The following is a 23,150-nucleotide window of genomic DNA, read 5'->3' as shown; positions in this document are numbered from 1 at the left end:
AGTTACATACTATAACCTCGGATTAATAAACGGATTAATTATATAAAATTGAATACATTATTTGAGAAAGGGTCCATTACGGTTTGGAAAATGGTAAATTATCATGCACCAGCACTGGGTGAGTTATCCTTAATGTAAAATAACAGTAAACCGCTATTAGTAGGCTGAAAGCTAACCATATTGTTATAGCTACTTGTGCATACTATGTGCTGGAGCCATTAATGAGGTTATTTACACGCTTTATTATTGGGTTATTAGCTTCGAGCGAAGCAAAGAAGCCACACAAAAAGGCATGGAGTGTTTTTATTTTGCAGTAATTGCTAGTATCATGTATGTGGCATGCACTCCGGTGTGTGTGTGTGTGTGTGTGTGTGTGTGTGGTGAGGTGAGGCTGACTGGGTGGGAGCGTATCCCGGCATGCCTGCCTGAGAAGCGGACAGGGAAGGAGGAGGAGGAGGAGGAGTGAAGTTAAGATGGCAGCGGAGCTAGGGCTGTTACCTGGCCGACCTCGAGAAAAATACAAGGAATAAACAAATAAAAAAAAAAAAAAGGAAGAAGACGTCAGCTCACTCGTTTGAGAGAATTCAGAGTCAGAAAATGAATACTCGGTTTAGCCTGAGGCGCTGTTTTGCACAAGCCAGGCTTTAATCGCTATTCTGAGAGAAAGAGAAAGACAGAGCGGCTTATTTCGCAGTTGCACCAGCGGCGTTCCACTGCGGTTAAGCCAGCAGCTCCGGATTGGAGATACTGGATCTAGCCAGCTGCTCTTATACTCGTTTGCATTTCCGTGGCGGATACATGGGGGGAAAGCCTACTGTGCGCTTTACGACGGGTTGAAGTACCTATTGATCGCCAGCTAGTGACATATTGATGTAATATATGCATTGTTCCCCAAAACGATGATGTGCGCTGCTGCTGCGGCAGCTGGAGCCGGCGGTGGGATTCTGTCTTCATCCCCGTCCATGGGGCTGGGTGTGAGGGTCTTACCCGGAGTTTTACCCGGAGCTGGGGCCGAGATTAATTCTGTCGGACCCGGGATGAGCTCCTGTTCCACCTCAGGGTCCCAACCGGACTGTCGGAGCCGATACCAGCTGCTCCTGTCGGGGCGAGCTTTGGCGGAGAAGTACAGGAGGATATACACAAGCGCTGTCAGCGATAAAGAACAAGGCATACACCTCGGCAGGTCTGTGCTGTCCAGTTAAATTTGGTACCTCTGGGTTCTATGTAACCAATGATCTTAAACGTAACATGTAGCGAGCTATAGAGCTAATTGACTAGTCAGCACAAGCTAACATTGTGTTGCTAGCACTAGCTAATGTTCGCTAACTTCCGTATGTTATGCTAAGCAATTTTAGCTCGTATTTGTGTGTGTGTGTTTTTTTTATTAGCAGATAAAACACTCAGCGTAATTACAAACGCAGTTCGTGTGCTGACATAATATCAAATAGTGCTAACGTTACTGAAACCTTGCACAAACCAAAACAGAGCAAGCGACTGTGCTAGGTTAGCAGTTCCCCTGGTCCACTAACGGTTAATTTAAACGCTAGCTAGCATGATAAATTCTGCAGAACCTAGCACATTGGGATGTTTTATGTTTCCAGAATTTGCTCTACCTCGTGTTAAACACTGGTCTGACTTATTAATAAATTTGTTTTTGATTTGTTATTTTTTCAGTCTGAAGTTACATAATAGGTCGCTCCCTCGATAATTAGCTGGCTAGTTAACTATTTGCGGTGTTACCATAATGATGACAGTGTAGCCGATGCTACATAGCAGGTAGCAACAGCCGTGCGCTGCTACATTCTCGCAATGAAACATACATTTTGTTTGTTGAATTAGATAATAATAAAGATAATAGTAAAGTGTTAAAGTCGTATCTCTCTCTCTGTGTGTGTGTATGTGTGTGTTTTAATCTCTGAACATTTGATGGGTGCGCCTGACTAGCTTGTCATAATGTAATCACAGGAATGCAGTTAGATAAGAGTACACAGGCCAAGCTTCTGCGTCTCTGTGTTTCATTAGACAGAGTTATTTAGGAAAAAGTGTTATCTAATTCATCTGTAAGTGGAATAATGAACCCTGACCCATGGATTGTTGTTTGTAATGCGCACAGGCCCTGTTCATTGGTTAGCCTGCGCAGGCTGAAGTAGCTTTTTGCCTTACGTCACCCTGTTCACATCCCAAGCGCTGCTGCATCTCCGGCTTTACTGAGCTCCTTCAGCCCTTTCCGACCTTATATCTCCATTAGACATGTCTTCTCCATTCAGCTAGGGCATTGCCAGAAACTAATAATGCAAAACACATTCCCATATAAGCGTGCACGACATACAGTGAAGTTCAACACGCCCAATATTGTTCCAGTGGACACTTATTGAAGGAGGGAGGCTAGTGTGCTCCTGAGATAAACAAGGCAGCATAAGGACAGCTGTGTGTCTTAAGTAGAGATGTGCATGACATAGATCATGCACATGAAAACAGAGTGCAACTTAACTACACCTTAATCTTAAACCACACCTTGGTCATGCCACTGATGTTTTGCATAACTTGTCATCAGAAGCTTGCAGAGAGAAAGTTCAGATAATATGCGGATGCCTTCATCTGATAGGAGCTGAGCTCTGATTTCAATTTCATATTGAAGACATTTAAAAAAAAAAAAACAACAACCCTGCAATCGGTGGATCAATCGGTTTCCAAACATTTAAAAAGGCAGCCTGAGAAGCGAGTGAGTGAAGCTAGTACAAATTAGTGACACATGAAGCTGAATCTCAAATGAGTTCGGTTCGTTTTAAACAGGTATTCTGTGACCATGTGATAATCGAAACAGACAAATATGATGTTTAATAGAACACACCTAACTTACTGTCTTGGTAAATTTAGTAAAAGAGACATCCATCTTCATCATCACCATACAGATATTCTCTACATGTTTGGTGGCATCCAGTCCTGCAGAGCTTGTTAAGGCAAACTTTCATGGCAAATCACCCTGGCACAAGAGCAACAGGCAGTAAGCGATAATCCTACAGGGGATTGCCCTTGTGACGGCATCCGAGCAAATTAACATCTGTCATTCAAGTTACCATGTTATTGTAGCACATTTAAATGAAAGGAAACATCCAGGACAGGCTGTGTTGGTGCACAGAAACCGTACTATTTGCTGTGCATGACATCATTTCTCTCAAGTGGTCTTCTCAAAAAACAAATAAGAATTGGTAACATGAAGGTCAGTTTTAATGTCATGTTCTCAATATTGCAATAAGTGCATGTATATGCACAATAATAATAGATTATCAGATTTTGGTAGTTACCAGATAATTCAACTGGTTTTGTAAACAGCATATTAAATAGGCTAGTGTCAGCTTTAAACGCAACTGAATTTATGCTTAATATCGAATGTGTAGCTTTTATCTATCTTTTCATTTTTCAACGTCTGTGCGTATACGAAAGCATAACCAAATAGAGAAACAGTTAACATAGTTGACTTGAACTTTGTGTTCTGTTTGGATGACCTATTTTAAGTTTTTCATTAAATGTGGAACCATACTAAAAAGTTTTTTAGTTCATCGTGAAACTCTAGGCTCATTTTCTATGTTGAACACAAGAAGGACAGATTTATATTGATGGATCCTCTATATTTTCATATTTCATTTTTATAAATCACAAATTACATTCATGACCCGAGAATAAGGGGTTATAAAAAGTGGTTAAATATATTATTATTATTATTATTATTATTATTCATTCATTCAAAGTCACCATGGGCATTATGTCCATTGCTAAGTAAGTACTGAACAGAACACAAGGGTTAATGACATCAGTGCATGATTTTTTAAAGCATATTTTAAAAAAGGAAAGACATTTTCACTTGGGTGGTAACTAAATTGTAGAGGATCATACATCATGTATTTAGAAAAATATTCACAAAGATATTTACTGTCTCCATGTAAGTGGGTTGCGTGAAGTATTTGTCAAAACCCACTTTTTTGCATTTATCAGAGTGTTTCACACATGTAAGCATACTTGATGTAAACTGATGAACCACAATGGCAAATGTGTGTTATTCTGTGTATCGTGTATTTCTAGGTCTAAAGTGGTTTAACCACAGAAATTTAAGCATGCACATTTGTCGGTTGACTTTTTTTTTTTTTTTTTAAATATTTCTTACACTTTGTGTACTGTCTGTGAAATTAGAAGTAAATCTGGCCTAAATTTTTTTTGTATTTTAGGGGAAAGAAGGCTTTGACTAAGAAGAAACTGAAGAGGCGGCAAAAAATCAGATCAAAAGTCAAAACAAGAACAAAGGTAATGTTTTATGATACTAAACCAGTTTTGAAGATTAGACTAATTTTGTACTGAACCCCATATTCCTGGAAAAATAGTGATACTTGAGCAGAATATGTTGGATCTGTTTGATAATTTAAATAAAATATTACAGAAAATAGAAACTGTAGCTTGTATTTAGTCGTGACTTTTATGGTTTGCATTGTACTTTTTTTTTCTTTTCTTTTCTTTTCTTTTCTTGTGAATTACTGTAGGGTGTTACACACACCATGTATCATGCACGTCATCATAATTTTAAATGCACTTTCCAAGTCCCATGCCTGTCAGTTTTTTAGGGATGGAGGGATCGATTAGCTGCCGACCAGAATTAGACAATTTCTGATGAATTTGTGCCATCAGAAATTGTCCAATACCATGAGCCAGTCCGTGATGCGAACTATGTGCTGGCAAGTCATGTCAAGTTGGCTTTATTGTCATTGATCTAATCACAGACATATGTAATGTTAGGAAGATAATGGTGTTTTTTTTTTGGTCTGTTTTACTTTGCCATTTTAGGAAATCTGATAAAATAAATGCTATTTGCAATGTATATGAATTTAATGCATGTTACAGAGGAGGAGAAACAAAGAAAATCAAATGTTGGCTACTCAGTGTGTTTTGTGGTACTCTCTGCCTCAGCAGGTTTAAAATGAAGCATTTGGTGATTGTTGTACATTTGGTTATGTATTGTTTGATGTAATATTTTAAGGCCCATATTCCTTGTCATTTCAGTAAAAGAAGCATTAGTCTACAGCCCTTTACTTTATAACAGCAACTCCAATGACCTACATTCTTGGCATGCCCACCTTTGTCACATTCTTTTAGTGTCATCTGCTGCTGGGCACCATGACATAATTACATGCTGATCAACCATAGAAAGGCACCAATAGAACATAGTGATGTGCATTTCAGTGATTTTGACAATTCAGTTACTCAATTGAGAAAATGAATGTATTCTCTGAAGGTGCTAATCTTGTATTATAATAAAAATTGACAGCAATTCTTGTCTGTTAGTTTGTTAGTTTGTCTGGAATCTGGGTTTTTTTTTGCAAGTCTGATGAATCAGTAGTAGAGCTACAAGTCCATTGTAGTCGTAGTGTCACTGCTTGCAAAATGTAACTATGTAATCGTAGCCTGTGTAGCCAGACACAGAAAAATGACTTCACCACAGCCATGTGCACATTTTGCTTATTCCATTGGTCTAATCAACTTTTTGGGCTAGCATATTTTGTTTGATTATATTACAGTGGTAATGCATGTATATAAAATGCCTAATACATACACTATATGGCCAAAAGTTTGTGGACACCTGACCATCACACTTATATGTGGTTCTTTCCCAAACTTTTGCCACAAAGTTGGAAGCACACAGTTGTATAGGATGCCTCTGTATGCTGTAGCATTACTGTTTCCCTTCACTGAAACTGAGAGGCCCAAACATGTTCCAGCATGACAGTGCCCCTGTGCACAAAGCGAGCTCCATGAAGAAATGGTTTGCCAAGGTTGGAGTGAAAGAATTCGAGTGGCCTGCACAGAGCCCTGACCTCAACCCCACGGTGCCCTCATGTAAAAGATATTGTTCAAATCAGTCTGGTGTTTTTGTTTTCTCTCTGTGTTTAACTGTTTCATTGATAAGTATTATTATCATCAAATTTAAGTTTCCTCCTGTAGGTGACGGCACACGTTTATGTTTGACAGACATTATATAGTGAAATAATGAACAGAACTAAAGCAGCTGGATGTCAGCTTTACTGAATGTCAGCTAAATATTTCATCCTGTAGCTCTAGCAGTATGTGCTTTGGAGTCGGTTAAAATTTAAACTTTGTGCAAGATATAACTGTCACAGAGTTTAAGAGTGAAAATTGAATTAAATATGTGATTATAATGGGAATGCATATTTATATTAATCTGTTAGCACAGATATTTACTAAACCAGTGAATGAAATATAATTGAATGCTCAGTGTGAGAATATTGGTTGGTATGAAATCAACTGTGTAGTGGTGCAGTTGGGACATGCTTCACGCTGTGTCTGCTTATGATGTAAGATTGCTTTAGTGTCACAACTAATGCCTTCTGTATTGAAATGTTGGCAAATGAGGCTTTTGAGTGGTGCAGCAAAAAAGCATTTGCCCTATTGTCGGGAGATCGTGGGTTTGAATCCTGAAGGCTCTGTGGGTGAGAAGGATGGCATACTCACTCTCCCCTGACTGGCACTAGCCAATCATGGTGTCTGTGAGCTCATGTATGTGGAAGAGGGCAAATAGCACCTTCTTCAATGTGTGTTCAGCTGCCCTGTGACCAAGCATGAACAGCAGTTTGAAAAAATGTACTGGCTTCAGGTGTCCACGGTTGGTAGTTAGCTTGTGATAGGGGAGGGTTCGCTAGTAGGAAGGAATTGTTCAACTGACCAAATTGGGATTTATAGGGCATAATCAATACCTGAACAGTGATTTCAGAATTTGAATACTGTTCATGCCTCAAAGAGTGTTCAAATACAAGTGTATAGTGATGACCAGGTAGCATTAGTGCAGAGTCCTGCCCATGATAAGGAGATGGTCCTTAAAGAGTGGCATGTCACAGTAGGGGCTGGGTCATCCAGCCTATCTATAGGCCAAGGCGTAATGTCCGTTAATTAGTGGGACAGCCTTAAATTGAGGATTGGATGGCTGCCGTCCCATTCATATAAAGCAATAAGTGGTATGCTGTGATGGGTACGGGCACATGCCGCTATTTAGCAGTCCCTGAAGAAAAGTCAGGATCCTAGAAGTAGGACAATGCACTGGGTTAAGCGGATGTGAACACCTTTTACAGAACAATTTTCAGGTAAGGTCGTACAAGGCCCCTGCATGAGGGGCTCTTACGTTCAGAAGTGTTTCCTGGATTGCTAGATCAGTCCTGAGTTGGTGATCTGGTGACGTGATTAGGGTGTCCAAATCTCTAATTGGGAATACCCATAGCAAAACAAGGAACTGTGATCTGAAGTGTAACATTTAGATACCTTGATACATGATTTCTGCTGTCAAGTCATAAGGTTTTCGGACGCAATGGAGAAGACTTTTGTCAAAACGTCATCAGATCATGTTTTGATCAAAATTTTCAATGCTGTAGTTTTTGCTGGCAAATAAATTGGAGTAGTGATTGTCTTAAGCATTACACAAACAATTTCATACCACCATCTGGGTATTGATAGTGACAGTTGTGCTTAGGAGTTTGAGTTTGGAGTTGCTGGATATCACCATCCTGGAAAAGTGTTTTTACATTATTAACAGATATTAATTCTTGTATGGCCTTTGTATTTGCAATTCCAGGAATACTATTTTATTAGGCTGTTAGAGCTGAGTACATGCCAGTAAACACTTGCACACATGGAGGAGATTTGGGGAGTGGCTGGGTCACGATTGGCTGTTGCTAGACGACCCGTGTTGCATGTCTCCACAGCAACAGCGTTCTTCACATCCTGAACTGAACACCAGTCTTTGGAGGGCAATTCCTGCCTGTGTTTGGATATCCTTCATGCATCACATTTATCTTCCCCAGTGAATAGGAATGGTTCCTGGGCATGGATAAGAGCAATTAATGTGACTGTAGAAGAGAGGGGCATAAGCAGCAATTATCCATCCCAGTGAGTTGCCGATCCTGCCGCAGTCTGATTCTATCTCTCCATTGCTCATTTCTATGTATCTTTATCTGTCTCTCTCTGGGTGCTATTTGTGCTCCCAAACAAACAGGGGTGGGGTCTTTCACAAAACAAGGGCTTGACCTGAAGACTAAAGGTACTGCTGTAGTAAATTATAGCATGTAACTGCTGGATGTATCAGACACTGTGTGACACATCAATGTGATTTTATTGTGGGGATTGACTTTCTGGTTGAGTAATTGTGGGAAGAGATTTTTTTGGCCATATGGGCTATATGGCCAAAAATGTCATCACGTTATCTTTAAATATAATATATTTGTCAGAATATAGAATTTTTTTTAACACCGTAACAGTTTTTAAAGAATTTCCATTGATCTATCTAAACTGTGTACAGACCAAATGCACTATACGCTGACATTTACATTTACGGCATTTACCCTTTACGGCAGACACCCTTATCCAGAGCGACTTACATTTATCTCATTTATGCAACTGAGCAGTTGAGGGTTAAGGGCCTTGCTCAGGGGCCTAGGAGTAGCAGCTTGGCAGTGCTGGAATTTGAACATCTTAACCACTGAGCTACCACTGCGCTCACTGAATAAACCAAATGTTCATTACTGTTTACAATATTGAAATATTTTAATAAATATTTTTCAGAACATAATATACATGCACACAATATATAAAATAATATCTGATCGCACTTATGGTAGCACTTAAGCATCGTTTTTCACAGGTTCTGCAGGGGTAGACAAATCATAAATTCGACTGATAGCCAACCATGCAAGGGAAAACTCGCATGTGTAGCCCAGGCTCATGTTGTCGTTGCCTGGAAACTCAACTGACTAGACTAAAAAGTGCTAGCTGATGTAACAAAATGGCAAGCTAGTTAGCTAGTTATGAGCATTAATACAGACTAAGTGATACAGTTGTTTATATGAACTCCCTGAGAGGGGCCATCTTTATGTAGCCATAATCCTTATCCTCTTCTAAAAATTCTAATGCAGCACCTTGTCTTTGTGCGCTTGAGGAAAAAGTCGTTGTCCAGAGTTGTGGCTATGAACTGTGGCGTTCTCATGTTGCACATGCACTGTATTGCCAAAAGTATGTGGACATCTGTCCAATCGCACCCATATGTGCTTGTTAAACATCCCATCTTAGATTTAGTCACCATTGCTGTTGTAATAACCTCCACTCTTCTGGGAAGGCTTTCCACTAGATTTTGGAGCGTGGCTGTGGGGATTTGCTCATTCAGCCACAAGAGCATTAGTGAGGTCAGGCACTGATGTTGGGTGGGAAAGCGTGGTGCACAGTCAGCGGTACAACTCATCCCAGAAGTATTCAGTGGGGTTGAGGTCAGGGCTCTATGCAAGACACTCGACTTCTTCAACACCAGCCTTGACAAACCGTGTCTTCACAGACCTCGCTTTGCGCACATTCGCATTGTTGTGCTGGACCAGGTTTGATTGGTCAGATGAGACCAAGATATATCTTTTTAATCATAATTCTAAAAAATATGTTTGGCACAAAAACAAGACAGCTTCTTACCCGAAGAGCACTATACTCATGGCGTAACATAGTGGTGGCAGCATATGAGCTACGAGGCTGCTTCTCTTTGGCTGGGACTGGGGGCATATTCAAGGTAGAGGGAATTATGGGTAATGACCCAAAGCACAAATCCAAGGCAACAAAGGTATGACTTCAGAAGAAGATGATCAATATACTGAAATGGCCCAGTCAGAGCCCAGATCTAAATCCTGTTGAAAACCTGTGGAATGTTTGTTTATCCAAAGCTGCTAACAAGTGAATCTGGGTTTAAGGGCCTCAGGACCCTCAGTACAGTGGTTTTTAAGTGGTCCTGGTAACTCTCGACCTTCCAATCACTAGTTCAGAGCCTATGTGTGCTGTGCCTCAATTAAAAGCCACTCCAGTACCCAGTTTTGTGTTGTTTAGTGTAGCTTTACTACCTATCAAATCAATCATTTTATAACGGTCTCAGTGATGGAGAATGCAGGTCTAGAATGCCATGTTGGGGTGTTTTGTATTAAAATGCTCTGTAGTCTATTTTATTAATAGATTAATAAGTAATTTTATCTTGCATTTGGTGTGTATAAGCAGTGTCCGATTACAGTTTATGCTGATAAATAGTTCATGCTGAACAAAGGTGCATTATTGACAGAAAGACAAAAAGACTATGACTATATATGTAAATAAGTTTATACTACACAAGTATAGTACAGTAACATTCTTTCTTTATTTATCCTAGTTTGCTGGGAAGCTGGGTTCAGAGCGCAGAGTTAGCCATGGTACTATTAAGGGAATCCTAGCACCACCAAGCTACCACTGTTGGACACCTGAGCAAGGCCCAACAGTGGCGTCTTGGTGTTGCTGGGATTCAAACTAAGGACCTTCTGCACAGAACCCACCAAGCCAACACTACCGTATTAGCTAGTTTACTAGTTGGTTAGTAACTCTGCAACCCAAAATTGCGATATTTTGAATATCATGGTATAACTGCCCCATCACAAACTTATTTATCCATGCATAAATAAATAAAAGAACTTTAGCTAACTTTGTTTAGCTAATTTGGGAGCAAGATGCAAGTTTGCTAGCTAGTTTTCAAATCCTTTTCTTTAGATTTGAACTTTCCATTCATTAGTCCTGCACCTTAACCACTGAACCACCACTGTTTTAGCAATAATAAATAATGCAATTTGAATTTCATGTTAGTAATATGACAAAGTTATGCAACATTTTCAACTACCTCAGATTCCAATGAAAAATGCTTCATTTTGTTTAAATTTGTATGGTCAATTATTTATCATCATTGGCTAGACAAGCATAGAAGAGTAAATTATCAGAACAAAGGGTAAATTAATGCAACAAGTGAGCTTTAATTTGCTTTGATACTATGTAATTCAACACTGTTTTTGATGTGGCAACAATACTGGTTATGAACAAAATGTAATTAAACAAGTTTTAATTAGTCTCAGCTGATGAACATAAAGAAGAAAATGTATAAAAAATAACTTACTGGTTACTTTCATTAATAGAGTGTATTTTAAATTAGATGAAGACTGAATTCAGGTGCAAGCAGATCTAAAAAACACAGTCATTTTCCATATCAGATAAATGCAACAGGCTAAATGTAACACTATGATTTTACATTTCCTTTGGGGTAGATGTCTGCCAAACAGTGGAATTACACCAGCATGCAGGATTGCTATAATTATCATTAAAATGCCAGCAGGATCATTTTGCAACTCATGATAATATTTGAAAGTTTATATGTATTAAAGTTAATGCTGCAGACAAAATGATTGAAAGCTACCTATCTAACACAATGTATGTACTCAATATGTGAAATTGAGGAAGCTGGACTGAAATATTGTTTGTATTTTTATCAATGTGGAAGTTTTGTAATGTCAGTTTATGAACGGGATTTGTTTCTCTGGCAGTTATTAGTCCGGCTATGATAATGCTCTAAGCGATATCCCACATGAACTCTGACCCTGATGTCCACCCACTTCCGCATGCATGAGCTTACAGACGCCCATGATTGGCTAGTGTCGCTGTGATTGATGGGGGGAGAGAGAGTATGCTATCCCTCCCTCTCTCGAGAGCACAACCAATTTTGCTCTCTTGGACTCCTGGCTATGGATGGCCGTGGCAATGTCGGGATTTGAACTCGTGATCTCCAGATGATAGGGAAAGCTTTTCTGTTGCATAACTTGGGAGCCTCCAAACTCTGATTTTAAATGGATTTGAAACCACATGCAAATTTGGCTTTAATGTGATTGGGAAAAGTCAGATTTCATGTATGTTTTTGTGTAAAATCCACCCTGCGCAAATTGTATACGTCACAAATCACATTTGAGCTGCCTGTCCGGATGATAATTTACAAAAACCTGATTTTAAACAACATTTTAATAAGACCCTCAGTTAACCTTCTTGAGAGATTGTTTACAATGCATATGAATCAATCTAATGGTCACCCTGTGCATTATGTGTTATCTGATTGATCTAGATTTAGTTAGCCTGTATTGCACTGCAGGTGTGGGGCGTATATCTTACATAGTGACACTATATATTGACTGATAAATAAGATTAGTTGTATTTGCTGTACCAATGAGAAATAGATGAAATCCTCTTTCCTTACTGTGCTGCATGTCTTATTCATGACTTTCAGTATATATAACCCATCTTACTGATCCCCTCTCCCCCACCCCCTCCCTCTCTTCTACCTCTTCTCTCTTTCTATCTCTCCCTCTCTTGCAGACAGAGACTCTGGATGGGGCCTTCCCAGTCCCAGACATCAAGCTCCACAGTAATCCATCTGCGTTTAATGTGTACTGTAATGTTCGGCGGTGTGTATTGGACTGGCAGCAGAAGGAGGCCTCCCTGGCCCTGGCTTCCCGGAACTCTGTGCAGAGTGGTGACTCGGACAGTGAGGAGGAGGAGGAGTACCGTGAACCTGCCGTCAAATTACCCAAAGTTAGTGGATCACAACAGTGTTTATAAGACCCTACTGCAAACCTAACGTTAATTTATTATTATAGATTTATTTGGAATCACGTAGAAACAGGCCATCTGCCTAGTTGCTATGTGAACAGAAACCAGTGCAACAAGCAAATGAGGTGGCTTTTTCACCACTGCGCTTTCACACACGTTATGTACAGTGGGAGAACTGACCTTAGTGATGGCTGAGACTGATGCTTTGTATTTGCTAACATTAAATACTAAATGTTATTAACAGTTTTTGGTTTTTCTCTCTGCTTATTGCAGTTACACTCATGGTTTATTCTTGTTTTTGTCAGATCATTGGCATTGGACTGTGTGGAGTGTTTGAGCTTATTAAGGAGACGCGGTTCTCACACCCCTCACTGTGTCTGAGGAGCCTGCAGGCGCTGCTGGACATGCTACAGGGACAACAGCCTGAGAGCTTCCAGACAGAACCTCCAGATGTGCTGGGTGTGTTTCTCTCTCTCTCTCTGTCCCCCTCCATACCTCTTTCCCCCGCGCACACGCGCACACACACACACATGTGCGAACTAAACTGGTTTTATTCTTGTGTGCACAGAGTCTCTGTTCCACCTGCTTCTGGAGACAACAGTGCGGAGTACAGGAATGAATGACCCCACTGGTCAGGCGCTGACCGCTCTATCCTGTGCCTGCCTGTTCAGCTTGGTGGTGGCCTGGGGAGACACTGGGAAAACCCTACAGGCTGTTTCTGCTATCCTCACCAATAATGGCAGCCATGCCTGCCAGACCATCCAGGTTAGAGCAGCTTTTTATCTGCAGTGTATCAGAATCTAAAAGAAAGGTGTTCTCTGAATTGAGACATGGATACATAGGTAGATCTCTAGATAACATCTGAAAAGATAATGGGGTTTTATAATGTATGAGTATAATATTTTGTACAACGTTCCTCAAAGCACTTGCAGTGCTGTTCTTGTCTGAGTAGCGTGAATATTATAGTCATCTCCAGAATTACTGGCATCATATTCAAGAGAAATGACATTTTTTTTAAGTCATCATCCATCACTACTGGGGAAACAAAAGCACTTACCACACAAAAATGATTGTAAAGGATATATAAAAGACATGAGCAATTAAAAATACCATTAGGCACAGTCAGGCCCATAATACTAAATCAAACCCAAAAGTCTGGATCGGTTGAAAAATTTCCAGGAAGAGGCTGCATGAGTATATTGCATCCAACCAGAATTACAGAATTGCACAGTTTTATTGATTTTGTGGGTGTCGGGCATTAAAAAATGACTATTAGAGGTCGTTATTCTGTCCAGGGCAGGCTTCACCATATATAAAATGCTGGTGTGCTGATAACCACCATTTGAAACCACTGCTTTTCCAGTACTGCTTAAAACTTACGTTTTGAAAATATGTTTTATTAAAATAAAATGTCGAGCATCCCCATGGGTTTAAGCTCAAAATATCACTCACGTGTTATTTGGTTCATAAACAAGTTTTTGCTCATTTTTAATGTAAGATGCCAAGAAGGGTTTGTCCATCTTAGATTGCTTAAATAATAATAATAATAATAATAAATACAATAATAATAATAATAAAAAAAATAGCAGCTTATTACATGACTATTGGACATAAAGGACATTGAGTTCATTCTCTTTATTACACAAGGTGACACATAATTGCTGCGTGTGAAATTTTCGTAGAATGTTTAAAAGGGTGGAGTTAGATCTGTTGATTCCGACTGATCACAACTGAGTCGTGCGTGGGCATGACAGAAAGCATTCGAATGCAATTTCAAGCTCCTGCCTTTTTTCTCCACTAATTAACCACAGAGGGAACAACAGACACAGTTACGTACAGACTGTGGGGTCCCGTATGAAGACATGGATTAGTCAGAATGATGATGAGTGTGTGGTTGTGTTCACAGGTGTGACACAGATTAGAAAACATAATGAATCTGTTTAACGTATGAAATGTTTCAGTATTCTGTGCCTACAGGTGATGTTGAACTGGGAAATGAAAAGCGAACTGCTCCCCTCCTTTTGAATAATATGTTACATTGGTGTTGTTCCAATGTCCTGATGACTGTTGTTGCTTGTAATTTTATCTGGTGCAAAGCTTGCTTAAAAAGCTATTGATTTTCATTTCTGCTGTACAAATTAGTACAAGTCAAGTTACCTGTATGCCACACAAGTAGAGATGCTTGTCTGTACTTGTATTGCTTGTTGTACCTCATAGTTCTGTCAGGCCAGTTTACTATCCAGTTCTGGTTTGAAAATATAGAAGCATTAATAAGAATCACACAGTGATTGCTTTGATGAAAAGGCCAGAGAAATGGCCCGCTAACAATGCCAGACTGAATCTGTGGAATAAAACCAACAGAAATCTTATACAAAATACAAAAAAAATTACATATTGAATACCCGTTTTAAATGTAATGACAAATCTTTGTCAAAGGTAGAGGGTACGTGCTCTGTTACAGCTGATAGTGTTTCTGCTGAAGTAGATACACATTTTGAGATGCAAGTTAGATTTTGTTTTTGGTCTTGTGTACATGTGCTGTATAGGTTCCAACAATCCTGAATGCTCTACAAAGGAGTGTACAAGCAGTGTTAGTAGGGAAGGTCCAGATTCAGGACTGGTTTGGGAATGGCATCAAGCGAGCAGCACTGATGAACAAGTGGGTTCTGAAAGAGGTGAGCATCGATGAGGATGAGCACTGCCTGCTCCAAACTGATGGATCCTTCCTTTATCTGCTCTGTAAGGACGGTCTCTACAAAATCGGCTCAGGGTACAGTGGCACTGTCCGGGTAAGCCCATGTCCTTACATATATAGTTATAGGCAACAATATATATTATATACATTCTTAACTAATTAGATATTGAACTTTAACAGACTTAGACTGCTTATGAAATATTGATCAAAGTGAATTTATGAATTAGTTTGGCAATGGAAGATTATATTATAAAGTTATAATTTGTTTGAACATTATTATGAGATTGTAAAACATGTATTATTGCAGGGCCATGTGTATAACTCCACATCTCGCATCAGGAACCGAAAGGAGAAGAGGTCATGGTTGGGGTTTGCTCAGGTAAAAGGCTTCTTACCTATTTTCCTCATAGAGCTGATGATGAATGCTACATTGAGGAGCAAAAAGCAGTAAATTTGCTCTGTGTGTGTTTATAGGGCTCTCTGTTATATCGGGACATGAACAGTCACAGCATGGCAGCCATCAAGATCAATCCAGAGACTCTGGAGCAGGAGGGCACTATTGCAATGCCTGGTACAAACAGCCGTATTTCCTGAAGTGCACGTTGGGGCGAACAGTTGCTTAATTAAAGAGTGACTCTGTTCAGCATTATTAAATTGTTTTACTGTTATGACACTTTAAATTACATTGTGTGGTACAGTTAAAATGCTTTGCCTGATTGAAGCATGGCTGTAGAAATGAAGATAGGTAGAAAATGGGAGGGGAAGTGGTCATCTTTAAAATATGATCATATTTTTTGTCCTGAGGTCTTCAAGCAGAGGGACAGAACATCATATTCACTGATGGAGAATATATCAACCAGATAGCAGCCTGCAGGGACGTGAGTACTGATTTGTTTTCATATGACTAACCATAGGACTTTTTTAGGTTTGATACAGTAATTATTCATAGCCTTTTGCTTGATGTGTAAGTGTGTTAATTGTGCAGATATCTTCTTGACGGAAATTATGACTTTACTGCAGATGTCACTTGCATTATAAGTCAGCCCCATAAGCATCAGAAGAAACCATACAGTGTGCCATGTGGCCATTTTCTCAGGGTTATTCCTACTATCTGATTACATGCAGGAACCAGTATAGAGAAGAGGAAATGTGAATTTTATTGTCTTAAAGGATTGTTATATAGATACTATGTACTGTATATCTGTATTTACTGCGTATAGATGGTAAATAGTACTACTGAAATGCAGAGAACATTTTACAGTCAGGCAGAGAGATGATATGTATGCATAAATGTTTCCATCAGCATCAGCAGACTTTAGGCAGCTACCACGGATATCCTGGGGGGGAGGAGCACGTGCATTCTGCAGCGTCAAAGCATAGGAAAATTAAAGAATAATCTCCAGTACCCAGTCACCTCACTCCTTCACTCCAACAAACACAGACTCAGTGCTATAAACAGGATATCACACTTCAGTGTAGTGCCATGCTGTCTGTGCCGGATGTGGCTGTGTGCCTGTCTGTGACAACTTGTCCATTGAAGCTACTGGTTGGTGTGCATTGGTTTGCTGCCAGGAGGAAGAAATTCTTTTGCTTTATTCCTCCCTGATATTCTCAGCATTGTTCAATCGCACAAACTCGGATTGCTTTAGTTTATCTCGCGGTTATCACAATAAACGTAAAAAATAAATATAGGATTTTAAAGCAAAGTGAGTTGTTCTCATTTGAAATACAGATTTCAGTGTTTTTACAACAGCAGTAGAGCTCTTCAGTGTGGCACATTACTGGGTGTTAAGTTTTACTGAGTTTTAGTTGTTAATTTGATGATGTTAGTGTTGTAACAGACTTATCACTGCAACCCAAATTCAGTCCCACTGGGTTGGGAAGCATGAGGCATCATTTATGTCGAGGACTATTTTAAAACGCTGTTGAGGTTTATGTGGTGATAACACTGGCTTGCTGGCCTAATTAATAGAGAGCAAATCTGACTTGCTCTTTCGATGGCCATCTTTAGACTGCGTTTTTACTTGTTGAATGAATCTGAGATACTGGGATAATTGGCTTCACACATACGATAAGCAGAATGCATGCTTTATTTATAGCACAATAGTTGTCACAAATACAATTATTCCAGACACCGTATGTATCCCATGAACCACAACCAACCTATTGCATACATTCATATTCATGGAACCGTCAACACTAATGTGTGCAATGTGTGATGTAGGATGGCTTTGTGGTGCGAATCTACGCCACGAGTACAGACCCTGCCTTGCAGCAAGAGTTGCAGCTGAAGCTCGCTAGAAAGTGTCTCCATGCGTGTGGCATCTCACTTTTCGACTTGGAAAAAGACCTGCATATCATCAGTGAGTGCACTTGTTCCAGTGATGAATCATAGTTTTCGAAAATTTTGCTGAGCAAGGATAAAAGCTTGCAAGAAATCGAGCTCATGTTTGCCCGTTAATGCAAAATGAAGTGCCTAAGTCACCTGAATTTATTGTGTAGGTTTTAATGTGTTTGCCTTCACATCCTCAGGCACAGGGTTTGATGAAGAAGCAGCACTGCTTGGAGCTGGAAGAGAGTTCGCTTTGATGAAAACAGCTTCTGGAAAGGTAGGTGTTTGCAGTGTAATGCCTTTTTGGTAGTAAAAGTCAAGGTGGTAAAGAAAGGCACTCCAAACACGTTTGAGAATGAATGAATGTATGTGTGTGTTACATACTATGATGTGTGTTATGCACTTATGATTTTGCAGATAAATTAGTGCATATCGTATCAGTGCAGTACTTTGTTTTGAGCAGCAACATGGGAAGGTTAGAGCAGGCTCGGATAACAACAGACATGAAGCTGCATTAACTTTTCTATGTCAGAAACTGGGAATTTTTGGTGTGTGTGTCTGTGTGCATCTCTCGCTCTCTCCTTCTTTCTCTGGGTGTGTCCATATGTGTGTCCGCGTCACTGTGTGTGTGTGTGTCCGCGTCACTGTGTGTGTGTGTGTGTGCGCGTCTCTGTGTGTGTGTGTGTGTGTGCGCGCCTGTGTGTGCGCGCGCCTGTGTGTGTGCGCGCGCCTGTGTGTGTGCGCGCGTCTGTGTGTGTGCGCGCGTCTGTGTGTGTGTGCGCGCGCGTCTCTGTGTGCGCGCGCCTCTCTGTGTGCGTGTGTGTGCGTGTGTGTGCGTGTGTGCGCGTCTCTGTGTGCGTGTGTGCGCGTCAGTCCCACTGACGTGTGTGTGTGTGCGCGTCTGTGTGTGTGCGGGCACGTCTGTGTGTGTGCGTGCGTGTGTGCGCGTCTCTGTGTGTGTGTGTGCGCGTCTCTGTGTGTGTGTGTGCGCGTCTCTGTGTGTGTGTGTGCGCGTCTCTGTGTGTGTGTGTGTGTGCGCGTCTCTGTGTGTGTGTGTGCGCGTCTCTGTGTGTGTGTGTGTGTGTGTGTGTGCGCGTCTCTGTGTGTGTGTGTGTGCGCGTCTCTGTGTGTGTGTGTGTGCGCGTCTCTGTGTGTGTGTGTGTGCGCGTCTCTGTGTGTGTGTGCGCGTCTCTGTGTGTGTGTGCGCGTCTCTGTGTGTGTGTGTGTGTGTGCGCGTCTCTGTGTGTGTGTGTGTGTGTGTGCGCGTCTCTGTGTGTGTGTGTGTGTGTGCGCGTCTCTGTGTGTGTGTGTGCGCGTCTCTGTGTGTGCGCGCGTCTCTGTGTGTTGCTCTCTCCCTCTCTCTCTCTCTCTGTGTCTCTGTGTGTATGTGTGCGTGCATCTCTATGTCTGTGTGTGTGTGTGTGTGTGTGTGTGTGTCTCTGTGTGTGCGTCTCCTTCTTTCTCTCTGTCTCTGCATATGTGTGTTTCTGTATGTGTCTCTGTGTGTCTCTTGCTCTCTCTTTCTCTCTCTCTCTGTGTGTGTGTGTGTGTGTGTGTGTGTGTGTGTGTGTGTGTGTGTGTCTCTGTGTGCGTCTCTCCTTCTTTCCCTGTGTGTGTCTGTGTGTGTCTCCTGTGTGCCATAACTCGTCTAACGTAGTTATGATGTTGCAGGTAAATCAGTGCATATTGTGTGTTCATCAAACTATTGTGCGTAATCGTTTTGCACACTCCAATTCTACAAAAATTCTAAAGGATTTAAAAAAAAGTCCTTTATTTTGAGCAGCATCATGGGAAGGTTAGACACAACAGACATGAATCAGCATTAACTTTTCTGTGTCATCACCGGGGAATTTTTGGTGTGTGTGTCTGTGTGTGTGTATGTGCGCATCTGTGCATGCGTGTGTCTGTGCTTGTGTCTCTCTCTCTCTCTCTCTCTTTGTCTCTCTCTCTATCTCTCTGTGTGTGTCTGTCTGTCTGCCCCCCTGTGTGTGTGTGTGTGTGTGTGTGTGTGTGTGTGTGTGTGTGCGCGTGTGTGTGTGCGTGCACGTAAGCACTACTGGATTTGATGGTGTCGTTGTGCCTTTGACTGCTAACATGCCACGGAGAATACATAGTGTCTGCATTAGAGGAAATGTACACCCAGGTCATAAAACATCTTACGTGGCTAAATAACAGGCGTAAACTGTACTATTCTCCATGTCCTGTTAAATAATTAAGCTGGTTCTTCTCGCAGCTAATAATGATCAAAAGGATAGCTTACAAACTAACCAATAAAGGCGTATGAGGCATATTTCGTAGCAATAATAAAGGGACTATTTTTAAAATAATAATAGCAATTTCTCATTCATTCTACTACATAGTTTGGTTATAGCCATCTATTCCTCATATTAAAAAAAAAAAAAAAAAAAATCCAGCTACTGTCCACTCCTGCCTGTTTGCTGATTTATTTTTGTTTACACCTTGCTTGTGATATCTTCTAATGAACTTAGCTCTTTATTTCGCAGAATAAAGCAGACATTGTAGATGAAAGCATGAATGCAGTGAACGTGTTGCACGGTGTGCACAAGCACCGCGCAGCATCCAGTGTGCCGCAGTGTTAATCAGCGGTAACAGGTTTTCTTTGAGCTTCATATCTGACCACACACTTCCGCCTGCGTGAAAAATAAGTTCAGCCTGCAACCTTGTTTTCGAGCTCCACAGGATCCCAGAGATTGAGTTAACTTGGATTTTTAAAATAGTACGTTTAAGATTTCTGTACAGAATTAACAACTAAAATTGTATGAATTATTTTTTAAATAGAAATCTCAGCTGTTTATAACAAAATGATTGTTTTTAAATGCCAGCAAAACCTGCAGTAACAGTACAAGTATTAAACTAGTTAGTGAAAATTTTTTAAACTCCTTTGTTAGGAGGATTGCTTTGTCTTCACTGGGTTGTTAAAGCACTTTAGTACTACAATTTTTTTCCAACAACTTTTCAGACTTCGTCACACAATGCTGTCATATAATCATCACGTTCCTAGAAGACATTTAATTGAAATGTAATACTCTGTTGCAGAAATATAACTGCTCGATCCATGAAACCATTTCTTCACCACACGGCTTTCCTATCACCTTACCACTACTCTCTCTGTTATAAAAGTTTGCGACAGATCCCATATTAATGCCGACACTTCAGCCCTGCCATGTGTGTCCCTAATTTATGCCTCTTTTTTGCTGCTTTTGTTTGTTGTTTTTTGCAGCAGCTGCAGATGTGAAGCAGGCCTCTCTTTATAACGATTAGTATGGTCTCCTGGTTACAGCACCTCAGTTGCTCCATATCCCATCAACTGCACTTTATTTTTTTACACACACTTATAATGTTAATGTACCATTATTAAAACTGCCTGGAAAAATAAAACTTCATAAAATGTTTATATATGTGACATTTTTATATATCTTTGTAACGTGTACGTTTGCTTATCTACATTTCTTCACCTTTCCTGTAGATCTACTACACTGGAAAGTATCAAAGTCTTGGCATTAAGCAGGGTGGTCCGTCGGCTGGGAAATGGGTGGAACTGCCCGTTACAAAATCACCTAAGATTGTACAGTTTTCAGTGGGCCATGATGGCTCCCATGCCCTCTTGGTGGCTGAAGATGGCAGTGTCTTCTTCACTGGATCTGCCAGTAAAGGAGAAGATGGAGAGTCAAGTAAGTCTCTCTTGGTTTTTATTCATAAATTTCAACTGCATAGCATATCTTTTGAAACCATCTTTGAAATGGTTTCGATCATGTTTAATCATATTAGTTGTGGTTTCGTTTTAGAGTTAATTAACTATAATTATTTAATAACTAGTGATTTTCAGATGTCTGCATCACAAATTTCATTAAAATGTTCTTATCCCAAAATTTATTTGAAGATTGAATTGTTCAAAGTAGATTGGTTCCAGTTTATCATGCGAACATATTTGTCTCATATTTGTCATATTGTATTCAATCTCTATTATCTGTACAGGACCCAAAGCTACAGGAAGATTTTTATGCTCACCTGCTTAGTACCCTAAGAGCAAATACACAGGTGTAAGATTTTATTGCTGAATTTTGTTGACCTTGTGATTTGTGGTCCTCTTCAGCAAAGAGTCGGAGACAGCCAAAGCCCTACAAGCCTAAGAAGATAATAAAGCTGGAGACAAAGACAGCGGTATACACAGCCTGCAACAACGGCAGCAGCAGCATAGTAACTAAGGATGGAGAACTCTATATGTTTGGCAAGGATGCCATTTACAGTGACAGCACCTGTAAGTGCATATCTTCACTGAAGATAGTCTTTGTAAATGATGAGCTGGCATTTAGTTGTCTATGTGGAATTTATCTACAGTATATGCCTGGCAGAATAGTGTAATATTTCCTCTTATTGCCATTTCTGCTTTATTGTATGAGCCATTCTGGGCCACATCTTAAAACTGCCATGTTAACATTGTCTTAATTGTTCCAGAAAGATTCGCTTGTACGTGATGCCTGTATATGTGCTTTAATGGTTCTGACTAATTTTGTGGTTGTAATCTTTAGCAGAATTAAAGTTTTTTTCTCTCTTTTCTCACCTTTTTTCAGGTCAGGTATCAGATCTGAAGGGGCACTTTGTAACTCAGGTAGCCATGGGGAAAGCCCATACATGTGTACTGACTAAAAATGGAGAAGTGTGGACTTTTGGAGTAAATAACAAAGGCCAGTGTGGCCGAGACACAGGAGCCATGAGTCAGGGAGGGAAAGGTACCCGGCTTTCCATAAATGCTACTGTTCAGTAACACCGATATTCATCGAGAGAAATTGCCTCGGCCTTGTGTGATTATTCGGGCATTAGTGTGCTGTCTTGGAAATTAAAAAAAAACTTTTTAATTTTCTGCATTTTCTATTTACAGCTTTTGGAGTGGAGAACATGGCTACAGCAATGGATGAAGATTTGGAAGATGAGCTGGATGAGAAGGAGGAAAAGTCTATGATGTGCCAGCCAGGCATGCACAAGTGGAAGCTGGACCAGTGTATGGTTTGCACTGTATGCGGGGACTGCACTGGATATGGAGCTAGCTGTGTGAGCAGTGGAAGACCAGACAGAGTGCCTGGAGGGTGAGTAACACACAACCTGATATACACAGCAGCAGGAACTCACATTGCTAGTAAATGTGCTGTTATGTCTTTGGATTTGTTGTTTGTATATGTGCTGTGTGTGTGTGTGTGTGTGTTTGTGTTAATGTCTGTCTATGGGTATTTGTATATGTGTGTATTCTCTTCAGAATTTGTGGTTGTGGTTCTGGCGAGTCGGGCTGCTCCTCGTGTGGCTGCTGCAAGGCTTGTGCTCGTGAGCTGGATGGCCAAGAGGCCAGGCAGAGGGGAATCTTTGATGCTGTGAAGGAGATGATACCACTAGACCTGCTGTTAGGTACAGCACCAACTTACAACTGGTTTTCAGACTGTCCACTACCATCTCTAACATATTCATTCCATGTTGAAGAGCTGCTATTTCTATATTTTTTTTTTTTTTGTCACTGTTCGCCCGTCAACATTGTGCATGTGTACATGTGTGTGTGCTCCTCTGACTTGCATTGCCTTTTCATGCTCATCATTCACCGTCTCCATGTTGTCTCTTGTTTGCCCCTCCTTCTGCCCTGGTGCTTCT

General features: G+C 40.6%; 1 protein-coding gene across 20 annotated transcripts in view; it reads left to right on the top strand.

Moving 5' to 3' along the window:
• The first annotated feature begins 454 nt into the window (after positions 1-454).
• mycbp2 (MYC binding protein 2) overlaps positions 455-23,150 on the top strand; it is a 62,742-nt gene continuing 40,046 nt past the window's right edge. For 19 of the 20 annotated variants that reach the window (XM_026910487.3, XM_026910423.3, XM_026910454.3 and 16 more), the window contains exons 1-16: positions 455-1,183; positions 4,224-4,299; positions 12,235-12,450; positions 12,774-12,927; positions 13,037-13,233; positions 15,015-15,257; positions 15,471-15,542; positions 15,638-15,734; positions 15,968-16,041; positions 17,388-17,526; positions 17,696-17,772; positions 20,983-21,187; positions 21,610-21,774; positions 22,088-22,246; positions 22,396-22,600; positions 22,768-22,913. In XM_026910487.3, the coding sequence (XP_026766288.3) occupies positions 900-1,183; positions 4,224-4,299; positions 12,235-12,450; positions 12,774-12,927; positions 13,037-13,233; positions 15,015-15,257; positions 15,471-15,542; positions 15,638-15,734; positions 15,968-16,041; positions 17,388-17,526; positions 17,696-17,772; positions 20,983-21,187; positions 21,610-21,774; positions 22,088-22,246; positions 22,396-22,600; positions 22,768-22,913 (2,509 nt within the window). In that variant the 5' untranslated portion in view covers positions 455-899. The remainder of the gene's footprint in view (positions 1,184-4,223; positions 4,300-12,234; positions 12,451-12,773; positions 12,928-13,036; positions 13,234-15,014; positions 15,258-15,470; positions 15,543-15,637; positions 15,735-15,967; positions 16,042-17,387; positions 17,527-17,695; positions 17,773-20,982; positions 21,188-21,609; positions 21,775-22,087; positions 22,247-22,395; positions 22,601-22,767; positions 22,914-23,150) is intronic. The other variant, XM_026910527.3, reaches the window with a different exon arrangement.

This window comes from Pangasianodon hypophthalmus, chromosome 5 (assembly GCF_027358585.1).
Source record: "Pangasianodon hypophthalmus isolate fPanHyp1 chromosome 5, fPanHyp1.pri, whole genome shotgun sequence".
NCBI classification, from domain to species: Eukaryota; Metazoa; Chordata; class Actinopteri; order Siluriformes; family Pangasiidae; genus Pangasianodon; species Pangasianodon hypophthalmus.
The sequence above is the reverse complement of the archived record's forward strand: the minus strand, read 5'-3'. Positions and strand labels throughout refer to the sequence as shown.